Source organism: Capra hircus, chromosome 21, assembly GCF_001704415.2.
Source record: "Capra hircus breed San Clemente chromosome 21, ASM170441v1, whole genome shotgun sequence".
In the NCBI taxonomy this organism is placed as follows: domain Eukaryota; kingdom Metazoa; phylum Chordata; class Mammalia; order Artiodactyla; family Bovidae; genus Capra; species Capra hircus.
In genome coordinates, this window is record NC_030828.1 from 66,469,696 (window position 1) to 66,482,351 (window position 12,656).

Below are 12,656 nucleotides of genomic sequence, written 5' to 3' on the forward strand. Positions count from 1 at the left end.
CCTCCCTTTTCTTGCGGAGTTCGGGGAGCTTGGGTTAGACCAACAGTGTTCACTTTTGCTGTTTGATGAGCTGTGTGTGCTCAGTCATGTCTGACTCTTCGCAGGATACTGGAGTGGGTTTCCACTCCTTCTCCAGGGGGCCCTCTTGACCCAGGGATCGAACCCACATCTCCTGCACTGCAGGCAGAGTCTTCGCCCCTGAGTCTCCATCTGAGCACGTTAGGAATGTCAGGGCTTTTCTCACAGGAAGTGACTTGGACAGCTCTTTCTGCCTAAATATGCAGGCTTTGTTTATTTATTTTAAATTTTGGTGTTATTTAGAAATTTGATATTACACGCTAAATAATCCTAGTGACATCCATTTGAAGACCTAGGTAATACTAATATTTAACTCTGAAAGAATGTACTAAGAAAAGAGATTAGATAATAGGTGTGAGAAACCCAATCACAATTAAAACTCACTATCCCTGCTTGTACAGAAGGCCTGTAAATAAATGGTATTTCAACAAAGAAAAGGAGAATTGTTCCCAGAAAAGTAAACACTGACAAATAGGATGGTATAATTAAGCTCTCTTTACCCCTCTGGCAACATTCAGCGTAAACGAGTCGCCCGCAGTCCCCAGCAGGGCGGTGGGGCCGTGAGGCGCGCAGTGGCTCTTCCTTTGCGGGCCCCACTGGGTCAGGCGCTGCCCCTCAGGCCTGCCTCGTCGAGGGCAGGTCTTCCACCGGCCGCTCTTAGGCCTTTCAGATGAGCGTGTGGAAGAGGAAGTCGTGTTTGCTCTATGACTCTGATTTGATATGCCAGGTGCTATTTGAAAAGTTACACAAATGATTCAGAAATAGTCTGTGTATTTGTAACTGTATCATATGGTTTTACACACACACACAAAATGCGTATATGTACAAAATTCTGTGTTTAAGTAGCCTAAAGAAAGCTAGATACCATTTTATCGTAGTGTTCAGAACATCATCTTCAGAGGGATTTGACAGTCATCTCTGGGGCATTTGGAAGCAGAGCTGCGTTAGTCACTGCAGGACTGATTCTCTCTAGTGCTCGAGTCAGCATTATGTTTGGCTGTTAAACCATTCTTTTTTTTTTAACTTGCATCTTGCTTATCGGCCAGGCCTGGGTGCTAGGACTGAATGTGTCCCAGGCTTTCCGTGTGGCCTGGCGCCGTACCCCACAAGGAAGGGCGGTGGTCCCCAGGCTCTGCCGGCCTCCTGTGGACTCTGGTAGAGTCTGCCTGGCCAAGCTGGCATGCGCTCTGCCCATAAGAGAGAAAGAGGCCACAGGCTCTGCAGCTAACAAACGCCATTTGCTTGAACCTCAGTGCAAACCGCAACGCGCAGTCAGCCCGGGCTCCGTTGCCGTGAGGGGGGCTGTGCGCCCACGCGGAGTGCAGTGCCGACTCCATTGCTCCTGCTGCATCTGTGCTGTTTATTACACGTGCGATTCCCTGTCGGGAGTGAGTTCACGTCTCTCAGCATTTTGTTGTGCATGACCTCGGAGTGTGGCCTGCACGAGGCCGTCCTAAGAGTGGGGCCGTGACATTCTCTGTAATTAAATCCACCAGGGTGGACAGAGAGCTTTCCAGCAACCAGAGCTGCCCAGCAAGGAGAGGTCTCCTTAGACAGCCTGGAGAAAGGCCTCTTTCGGGAAAGTGAGAAAAGCGCGTCTAGAACCTGAGCCCGGCTGTGCTCCGCACGTCCAGGACAGGTCCAGTCTGTGCTGCTGCTCCGGCGTAGTCACTGGCAGTGCCGGTGAGGTCAGGGCCTCCTGGTGGCTCAGGTGGGAGCGCCTCTGCCTGCAGAGCAGGAGACGGGGTTCAGCCCCTGGGCCGGGAAGGCCCCGAGAGGTGCGGCACCCACGCCAGCATTCCCCTGGTTGTACCGGGTCTTCAGTGCCGCGCTGGCTTTTCTCCCGCCGCAGAGAGCAGGTTTCTCCGCGCACTGGCTTCTCTTGTCGTGGAACGCGGGTTCTCGGCACGCAGGCCTCAGTGGTCGCAGCTTCAAGGCTCCAGAGCACGGGCTCAGTAGCTGTGGCGCACGGGCCTAGCTGGCTCTGAGGCATGCAGGTTCTTCCTGGATCAGGGCTCAAAACCAGGCTTCCTGCATTGGGAGGCTGATTCTTTACCACTGAGCCCCCAGGGAAGCCCCCACCCCAGTGTTCTTGCTTGAAGAATCCTGTGGACAGAGGAGCCTGGCGGTCTACAGTCCATGGGGTTGCAGAGTCGCACACCGCTGAGCGACTAACACGTTTATTTTCCTGTTAGGTCACGAATTGTTCCATCACTCTACCTACACTACCTTTTTAAAAACCGTGTAATGATTCTAAGTATTATACCGGTTGTCCTTTGGAAATTCCTAAATTTCAAAACAAAATAATCCTTTCTCACTGATTTAGAATAAAAGACTTCCGGGATGTGGCAGGGTGATATTTAGGAATGCATGCTCGTGAGAGGTGCGTGCAGTAGAAAAGTATGTAAACTGAAGGCAGACGTTAGCATCCCCCCGATCGACCCCTCAGGGGTAATCGCACTCAGCGGCGGGACTGTCCCCACACCTGTCCCCAGTCCTCACACTAGCGCGCGTGCAGGTGGGCGGGGCCTTAGCTCTCGGGCCGTGCACATACAGAAGGCGCTTGTGACTGCACTGAGAGCAGGGCGCCTGCCTGCCTCCCTCCAGGTGAGCGTCACGGACTACGTGGTGTTCGACCAGTGCAGCCTGTTCCAGACCGTCATCCGTGCCACGCACTCGGTGGCCACGGCGGCCCAGGTACCCGTGGAGAAGGTGGCGGACAGGCTCCGCACGGCGTTCTGGTCCCAGCAGCTGCAGTGCCAGCCAAGCCTGCTGGGCGTCAACAACAGTGGTGTCTGGATCTCCTCGGGCAAGAACGAATTCCATGTCGCTCGAGGGAGTCTCATCGGTGGGTGAATTACTTCGGTCAGCTTGGTGGGCAGCTCCACTTAGAGTCGGCTTTTAAAGTATGGCTCTAAGATCTCCGCTTGGAAAGATCGTTTAGTGCCAGTGGTATGAAGTGTGTGATGGAGGCGTTCTCTGTGCTCTTGATCAGTGTCCTCTTTTTTGTCTGTCGTTACTACAACTTGGACACCAGTGTCTACTTGGTGTGTCGTCAGTTTCCACTAGGAATGTCGTAGGATATAAGGAGAGCACGTGGAGCTTGTTTTTATGTCAGCAGTTTCCATTTACATGAAAAACTCCTCCCATACTTAGAGTCTAATGAGAGAATAGTCTGTTTCCAAGAGGGAAAATTACTGCCCTGTGGGAGACGCGAGGCTCGGGCGAGATCTGTAAACGCAGGCGTAAGTGCTCACATGCCAGCTGAGCCTTCATTTCTGTGAGTGAGCCCTGCTCAGTGGGTCTCCTCCAGCTCGTCTCCCCTGGGTGGCCTCCCCCCACCCTAGGCAGGACTGCGTCTCTGCCTGTTGGGCTGGCTCTCGCAGTGCTGGCTTGGGTCTCCAACGTTAAGGGCCCTCTAGAACCCCTCTTCTGTGAGGGGTTTTGAAGACCAATTGAGGCCTAGAACTGAAGTTCTGAAGCGTTCTGAAGTTCTTCTTTTTTTAACACAGTCTTCCCTTATTCTTTCCAGGCACTTACTGGAATCATGTTGTTCCCCGGGGAACTGCCTCTGCCACGAAGTGGGCCTTCGTGTTGGCATCCACTGCCCCCACCAAGGAAGGTGGGTTGGGGTGCCATTGAACGGTTAAATCCATGGTCTGACGTGGTCAAGTTGGGGTGGGAGCCTGGCCGTGGTGGTGTCACGGGCGAGGGCCCCCGAAGCTGGACAGGAGAGAAGGGCCTGGTGTGGGCTGCTGAGGGAGTCTGGAGGCGAGGCTCCTCCTAACGGCCGGGCGCTTCCAGTGTGGCTGTTGAGGCTGGCAGCCAGTACTCCCAGTACTCCAGCAGCATATCTTGGGGCCATAACACAGGCCAGTCGGCACCAGGCTTGTCTGGGCGCTGGGCCATTTCCCCTGTGATCCTCGTTTACAGACCTTGCTGGCCTCAGACCCATTGTCCCCCTGGCAGGCACGCCTCCCAACTCCACTTAGAACTCAGAGCCCCACCTGCAGCTCAGGGCAGTCAGGTGGCCCTGCTGGTGGCCAAAGCGTCTACCCAGGATGGTGCCGAGTCCAACGAGACGATGCCACGAGTCTGTGGTTCAGAGGGAGCGGCCGGTGAGGTCCAGCCTGTAGCCGCCAGAACGTGGAGGATTCGGTCAGTGCAACAGAACCCTCCCTCGCCAGACGGTCTGACCGCAGTGCCGAGGGAGAGAGCTCTGAACACCACAGGTGTCCTGAATGCGGCCTCAAAACTGACTTGACAGGAGGCCCCTCCTGCCCTCCTCTATCCTGCAGGTCATGACTGGACACACTGCATTAGAGAAGCATCACTGCACTGCCTGGGTTGGGGGTGGCGGGGTGGAGGGTTACCAACTGACTCCTCAGGGCTGTTACTTAAATATCTGGCATGGCCATGGCCTTATGTTTTCAAAATCCCCCCAAAAATTTAATTTTAAACTGTTATCTGGCCCCAGGTTTTAGATAATCTGACTGAGATTGTAAAGCTTCTCCAAGTGTGGTTTGCATTTTAAAGTGAATTGAGCCTCAAGGACTCTGAATAAATGGAGAGAATGAAAGCTTGTAATTTGAGGCTGAGGAAAGGGAGAAGAGGCTTCCTGGCGTTCTGGGCCTCCTCCAGCACCCTCACCCCGCCGCCCTCCTGTCACCCAGGCAGAGGCTCCTCAGTGCCGTACTACCAAGGAGTCGCTGAGCTTGCTTCCTCAGGACCCTGGCCAACACACCACGATGAAGGCTTCCCAGTTCATTATAGAACATCCAAGGTCTAGGCCACTAAGCCAGTGATGTGGGCTTCCAAGATCTGACTTCTTTTGTTTCTTCCGAGTGTGTCGGGCTGGTTTCCTGTTTACTGGCTGCTCCTGCCCCGCAGTGGGGAGCAAGGGTGCGTGCCGAGCCGGGGCCTCATGGTGATGCTGTGACCTCTCTGCAGGAAGCTCGCTGTGGCTGTGCCAGAGCAGTAAGGACCTGTGCCGTGTGAGTGCCCAGCACGCCCAGTGCCGCCCGTCCACCGTGCAGCTGCCCCCCGACGCTGAGATGAGGGCCTACGCCGCCTGCCAAGACGCCCTGTGGGCGCTGGACAGCCTCGGCCAGGTGTTCATCCGGACTCTGTCCGCCAGCTGCCCCACGGGCATGCACTGGGCCCGGCTGGACCTCTCCCAGCTAGGTAGGCCGCCTGCACTGCCGCGCCCGCCCGCCCTCAGCCGCGTGGAGACGGGAGGCCTGACCTGCCTCCCGGGGTCCCTGTGTTCAACCATGTGACTTCTTGGAGGCCGCTCACTAGATTGCAGGAGGCTGATTAGCCGCTCTTGCGGGTTAACGGGCCTCCTAAGAGTCTCGTGAAGAGCCTCCCCTCCCCAGGTTGCAGGGTTCAGAACCCAGGAGGAGCATGTCCCAGAGAGGGGCCGGGAGAGCTGCTCCGGCCCATCCTGCGGTGCGGCTGCCTCTGCTGCTCGGTGCCCATCTGGTCTGGGCGCTGGGGCCAGGCCCGCGGCCGGGACAGCCCTCCTCCCCTCGCTGCCTGGGTTGTGCGGATCCCCTTATGCTCTGAGTGTCCCCGCCAGGGCTATAGGGCAGCTAAGCAGCCTGATGCTGCTTATAAGTAATTCATTCCCATTCTGGGAAATAAGAGAGTGAGCCGAACCTTCAGGTCATCCTCCGGACAGAGTCAGGCATGGCTGTCAGGAAGCGAGGCTCCCCCAGCCACTCTAGGGCCCGTGTGAGCCTTAGGAATACTTCTCGGCTGGATGGGTTCCCACCCGGTCAACTGACAACCAGTATTCTGTTAGGGGATAGAATTGAATTTTACAACCATTTAATGTTTGAGAATTCAACCACATGTTCTCATTTAACAAATAAAAAGGAAGGATGAGGACGTGAGAAAGGAGGAGGGGGCGTTGTCTGCCTCCCCCCGCTTCAGCCCTCGCCATGCGGCAGCCCTCACCGCACTTCCAGCTGGCGGCCTCTCGCCATCCCGCAATGCGCAGGAGCACCGTCGCTCTTTGGTCCACGAGGCCCCCAAGTGTAATCAGCTTAGCTGGGGAAGCAGGCTGGTTCTCAACGAAAGAAGCAAGCTTTGTTCCAAAGCTAGGAATTCTCCAGGGTCATTTAGATTATTTATGCTTTTGGCATCTCCTTGTTTTGAACCTAAGCCCCGCACCAGGGCGGGTCGCGGTCGAGCCAGCAGAGCGCTCGCCCGCCGCCACCCCAGGGAGAACCGGAGCAGCCGTGCTGGCTGTGCTCCCGCCTGCGCTGTGAGGCGCCCTCCTGCCTTCCCTGGGACACTTTGGTTGGGTCAGACTCTGCTAGCCTGAGCCTTTTGCCATCAGCCCCAGGCCAGCTTGGGAGTTTCTGGAGGTACAAAGGTGAGCACGAGGTTTGTGTCCTTGCTACAGTCTTGAGAGCAGTGGGAGGCTGCGCCCTCGCCCTGTCTGAATCAGAAGCAGCGCTCGTCTTTGTAGAGAGGCTGCTGTGAGCACAGCATGAGCAGTTGTCAAGCCCGGCTCCACTGTGGAACCAGCCCTGCTGGGCCTCCCACCTAGTTCCGTCCAGTCTTCCCACGGTGGCGCACTGGCTGGCATGTCACAGGTCTTGGAGCTGCCCATCTGGGTTTCCCTGGAGATGGTGGCCATTCCTTCGAGGGAAGAAACTCAGCTTGGTGGCGGGGGTTGAGTTTCAGTTCAGAGAGTGGGAGCCCACTGCCAAGACCATCCTGAGTTCAGGCTGCACTTCCTTCCCAGCCTGTAGAGGGCAGGGGCTCACGGAGCTGCCCGGCCTCTTGTCAGCAGAAGTGTCTGGAATCCAGCCAGGGCTGGAATGGGTCACAGACTGCACATGCAGGTGGGCAAGCCAAGACGCAGGGGCTCACAGCAGCAGGAGCCCGCGCTGGTCGTGCGCGGGGCTGGGCCCTGCGCGAGCTTCTGGGTCACCTTGAAGCCTCTGCTCCCACCTTTGTAATAGTAACAACAGTGCCCCCCCAGATGGAGGCTGCAAGGAAGCATCCTGTGTGAATGCTGTCTCTCTCAGGCAGGGGCGACGGCTGCTGGGGAATGTGGGGTCGGGGGCGTGATTCCAGGAAGCTCTACTTTTTTGGTCTTTATTGTGCCTGAGCTCTGAGTTTATTTACCTGAGTTACTGGCTGATACTGAGATGACAGATGAAGACCCTTTCACCGTCTTCTGAACATCTTGGAGGAAGGCAGCAGCATGTTCAGAGTTGGGAAGCAGGGGGGTGTACAGGGAGCCGCGAGGGGTGCTGGGCCAGGGTGGGGGCGGCAAAGGCCGCTTGGGCTGCCGGCTCCTCTGTCGTTGGGCTCTCTGCAGGGCTGGGCTGTGGAGCCTGTGGGACAGTGAGGTTTCAATCAGGGTTTCCAGAATTATTATTTAGAGTGGGAGATGCAGATTCTGAGACCAGGTGTGTGCTCCCTGCCCAGACCCTTGTCTGTGTGTCTGTGGCAGACGCTCGTCAGGCGACTCTGCTGAACAGTAGTGAACGGCGTGTGGTAATGCGGAGGCCGTGGGTGCTGCCTGGCTTGCACACCTGGGCTGGCCTGGGATGCTCCACTGTTGTTCTAAAAGCTGGCTGTGGTGGTGCTCAACGGCAGGAACAGGAAGCACAGCTTTGCAAGCCTGTGGTTCTGCCTGTGAGGATTCTGTTCAGCAGCAGCTTCTCTTTCCCAAATGCACTATTTTTTTTTTTTAGTAATCATCCTATGGTATTATATTAGCTTCAGATGTACAACATAGTGGTTCAGTATCTTTTAATAGTTTCAGTTCAGTCTCTCAGTTGTGTCTGACTCTTTGCGACCCCATGAACCGCAGCACGCCATACCTCCCTGTCCATCACCACCCAAACCCATGTCCATCGAGTCAGTGATGCCATCCAACCATCTCATCCTCTGTCGTCCCCTTCTCCTCCTGCCCTCAATCTTTCCCAGCATCAGGGTCTTTTCAGTTACACACCATACAAAGTTGTTATCAACTATAAAATACCGACTGTGTTCCCCATGTTGCACATCACATCTTTAGTCAGTTTATTTTATAACTGGTAGTTTGTACCTCTTAATCCTCTTCACCTATTTTGCCTCCTCCCCGACCCCACCCCCACCTGGTAACCACTAGTTTGTCTTCTGAATCTGTGAGTCTATTTCTGTGTTGTTACATTTGTTTTCTTACTTAGACTCCACATTTAAGGGCTTCCCTGATAGCTCAGCTGGTAAAGAATCCACCTGCATTGCAGGAGACCTGGGTTTGATCCCTGGGTTGGGAAGATCCCCTGGAGAAGGGAAAGGCTACCCACTCCAGTATTCTAGCCTGGAGAATTCGATGGTCTGTGTCTAGTCTGTGGGGTCACAAAGAGTTGGACACGACTGAGTGACTTTCACTTTCACTTGTAAGTGAACCACATGGTGTCTGTCTTTGGCTGCTTCCCTGAGTACGGCGCTCTGCAGACCCATCCGCGCTGTTGCAGCTGGCGCGGCTCCGTTCTCCCACGGCTGATGCTCCGCCGTGTGTATGCACCGCATCTTCATCCATCCTGTGCTGATGGACACTCAGGTTGCTTCCACGTCTTGCTGTTGTGAATCGTGCTGCTGTGAACAGCTTGATAAGGTGCATATATCTTTCCAAATTAGTGTTTTCATTTCTTTTTTTCAGATGAATACCCAGGAGTGGAGTTGCTGGACCATATGATAGTTCTCTTTCTAATTTTTTGTGGAGTATTACTGTTTTCCAGTGACTGTACCAGTTTACATTCCCACCAACAGTGTACTAGAGTCCCCTTTTCTCCACATTCTTGTCAACATTTGTTATCTGTTGTCTTTTTAATGGTAGCCATTCTCATCGGTGTGAGGGGTGATACCTTATTGTGGCTCTGATTTGCATTTTCCTAATCATTACTGATGTTGAGTATCTTTTCTTGTGCCTGTTGGCCATCTGTATGTCTTCTTTGGAAAAATGTCTATTCAGGCCCTCTCCCCTTTTTTAAATTGGATTGTTTATCTGATTTTGAGTTACATGAATAATTTATATAGTTTGGATATTAACTCGTCATCAAACATCATTTACAAACATCTCCCATTTAGTTATCATTGTTGTACAGTCACTAAGTTGTGTTCAACTCTTTGTGACCCCACAGACTGCGGCACACCAGGCTACCCTGTCCTTCCCTATCTCCCAGAGTTTGCTTGAATTCATACCCATTGAGTCAGCAATCCTATCTAACCATCTCATCCTCTGCTGCCTCCTTCTCCTTTAACCTTCAATCTTTCCCAGCATTAGGGTCTTTACTGATGAGTCGGCTCTTTGCATTAGGTGGCCAAAGTATCGGAGCTTCAGCTTTTGCATCAGTCCTTCCAGTGAACATTGAGGCTTGATTTCCTTTAGGATTGACTGGTTGGATCTCCTTGCAGTCCAAGGGACTCTCAAGAGTCTTCTCCAACACCACAGTTCAAAAGCATTAATTCTTCAGCTCTCAGCTTTCTTTATGGTCCAACTCTCACATCCATACATGACTACTGGAAAAACTGACTATGCGAATCTTTGTCGGCAGAGTGATCTCTCTTCTGTTGATTATGCCGTCTAGGATCGGATTGCTCTCCTTCCCAGGAGTAAGCGCCTTTTAATTTCATGGCTGTAGCCACCGTCCGCGGTGATTTTAGAGCCCGAGAAAGTGAAGTGTGTCGCTGCTTCCTCTTTCTCCCCTTCAGTCAGTTCAGTCGCTCAGTCGTGTCTGACTCTTTGCAACCCCATGGACTGCAACACGTAGGCTTCCCTATCCATCACCAACTCCAGGACCTTGCTCAAACTCATGTCCATCAGGTTGGCAGTGCCATCCAACCATCTCATCCTCTGTCATCCCCTTCAGCTCCTCCTTTCAGTCTTTCCCAGCATCAGGGTCTTTTCCAGTGAGTGAGTTCTTCACATCAGTTGGCCAAAGTATTGGAGTTTCAGCTTCACCATCAGTCCTTCCAATAAATATTCAGGACTGATTTCCTTTAGGAAGGACTGGTTGGATCTCCTTGCAGTCCAAGGGACTCTCAAGCGTCTTCTCCAACACCACAGTTCAAAAGCATCAGTTCTTTGGTGCTCAGCTTTCTTTATAGTCCAACTCTCATATCCATACATGACTACTATAAAAACCATAGCTTTGGCTAGACAGACCTTTGTTGGCAAAGTAATGTCTCTGCTTTTTAATATGCTGTCTAGGTTGGTCATAGCTTTTCTTCCAAGGAGCAAGTGTCTTTTAATTTCATGGCTGCAGTCACCATCTGCAGATATTGGAACCCCTCAAAATAAAGTTTGTCACTGTTTCCATTGTTTCCCCATCTATTTGCCATGAAGTGATGGGACCAGTTGCCATGATCTTAGTTTTTTGAATATTGAGTTTTAAGCCAGCTTTTTCGCTCTCCTCTTTTACCTTTATCAGGAGGCTCTTTAGTTCCTCTTCGCTTTCTACCATAAGGGTGGTGTCATTCTGCATATCTGAGGTTATTGATGTTTCTCCCGGCAGTCTTGATTCCAGCTTGTGCTTCATCCAGCCCAGCATTTCTCATGATATACTCTGTGTATAAGTTAAATAAGCAGGGTGACAATATACAGCCTTGACGTACTCCTTTTCCTATTTTGCACCAGTCCATCGTTCCATGTCCTGTTCTAACCATTGCTTCTTGTCTTGCATACAGGTTTCTCAAGAAGCAGGTAAGGTGGTCTGGTATTCCCATCTCTAAGAATTTTCCACGGTTTGTTGTGATCCACACAGTCAAAGGCTTTAGTGTAGTCAATGAAGCAGAAGTAGATGTTTTTCTGGAATTCCCTTGCTTTCTCCATGATCCAGTGGGTGTTGACAATTTGATCTCTGGTTCCCCTTTTCTAAACACAGCTTGTACATCGGGAAGTTCTCAGTTCACATGTCACTGAAGCCTAACTTGAAGGATTTTGAGCATAACCTTGGTAGTATGTGATATGAGTGCAATTGTATGATAGTTTGAACATTCTTTGGCATTGCTCTTGTTTGGAATTGGAATGGCAGCTGACCTTTTCCAGTCCTGTGGCCACTGTTGAGTTTTTCAGATTTGCTGACATTTTGAGTGCAGCACTTTTAACAGCATCCTTTTTTAGGATTTTAAATAGTTCAACTCGAATTCTATCACCTCCACCAGCTTTGTTCATAGTGCACACACGTGTGAGTGCTAAGCCACTTTAGTCGTTTCCGACCCTTTGTGACTCTATAATCTGTAGCCCACCAGGCTCCTCTGTCCATGGAATTCTCCAAGCAAGAATACTGGAGTGGGTATTCTTGCCATGCCCTTCTCTAAGGGATAGTCCCGAGCCAGGAATTGAACCCACATCTCTCAGGCCTCCAGCATTGGCAAGTGGGTTCTTTACCACTAGCTCTACCTGGGAAGCCCTTTGTTCATAGTAATGCTTCCTGAAGCCTGCTTGACTTGACACTCCAGGATGTTGTTGCCTTTTCATTTTGTTGATGGTCCAAAAGGTACTCTCTTTCCTGACTTCACTTCTCTATTCCATTAACTTCTCTGGCTGTTTCTGCTTCTCTGCTGGTCAGTGTGGTCGACAGTGTGTCTCTCCGTCTTCACCAGAAGGTCTCCTGGGCTGTCTTATCCTCTGCTTCCCTCCACCACTGCCAGGGCCAGAGCTCGGCCCCTCCCGCACACACTCCCGCACACACTCCCGCACACACTCCCGCACACTCACACACTCCCGCACACACTCCCGCACACACTCACACACTCCCGCACACACTCCCGCGCACACTCCTGCATGGCCATCACCGCCTCTCAGCTCCAGGGTGCCCCACTCCCGCCACAGCTGCCTGAGCTCTGCTCCTAAAACTTGGCTCAGGACACCACCCGTGCTTGACCTTAAACGGCTCCACAGGCCCTGGAGTCAAGTTTCAGTCTTGCGGTGACACCCGCACCCTGGCGGCCTGGCCAGCTCCGGCTGCCTTTTGAGGGCCTGGTGCAGTGGGGTCCCCAGTGCTGGCCATTGCTGTTACCGTGCCGTCTCCCCTTTCTCCCTGTGGCCTAGAGCGTCCACCCTGCTCTTGCCTTCCTCAGTCAGCACCCTGTTCCCACGCTGCCCCAGCACTCACTCCTTTCAGACCTTCGAGGAGCTTCCATTGGAGGTGGAGGGCCCCGCGCATGGCCATATCCACCCACAGCAGAAATTAGACTGTCAGGCAAGCTGTCATCACTTTGCAACTCCATTTCTAAGTAATTCTGCAACATGGGTTTTGATTCCTTGTTACTGATCATCACAAATAAAACTAGTAACAGGTACAAGATGTCTTCACCATAATTCATTAGTCCAGCTCCACGTTATTGTCCGCCTGCCCAGGGCATGAGGTAGGAGATGCTGGCTTGTCAGAGCTGTTCAGAGATGTGCTTTATTACCTGGTTCCCTTTCAGTCCTGGCCTCTACGGATGTTCTGACCCTGAAAACAAAAAAACAGAAACCCATCTTCCCAGCGCTAGCAGTGTGATCCAGGCTACCTCGTGGCGGCCTTGACCATGGGCAGCACCAGGTCATTTAAAGTCTGGAA

The 12,656-nt window shown here is 52.6% G+C and overlaps 1 protein-coding gene across 7 annotated transcripts in view; it reads left to right on the top strand.

Moving 5' to 3' along the window:
* TECPR2 (tectonin beta-propeller repeat containing 2) overlaps positions 1–12,656 on the top strand; it is a 100,695-nt gene that overhangs the window by 57,970 nt on the left and 30,069 nt on the right. For all 7 annotated transcript variants that reach the window (XM_018066024.1, XM_018066028.1, XM_018066029.1 and 4 more), the window contains exons 14-16: positions 2,686–2,926; positions 3,611–3,700; positions 5,029–5,262. In XM_018066024.1, coding sequence (XP_017921513.1) covers positions 2,686–2,926; positions 3,611–3,700; positions 5,029–5,262 — 565 coding nt within the window. The remainder of the gene's footprint in view (positions 1–2,685; positions 2,927–3,610; positions 3,701–5,028; positions 5,263–12,656) is intronic.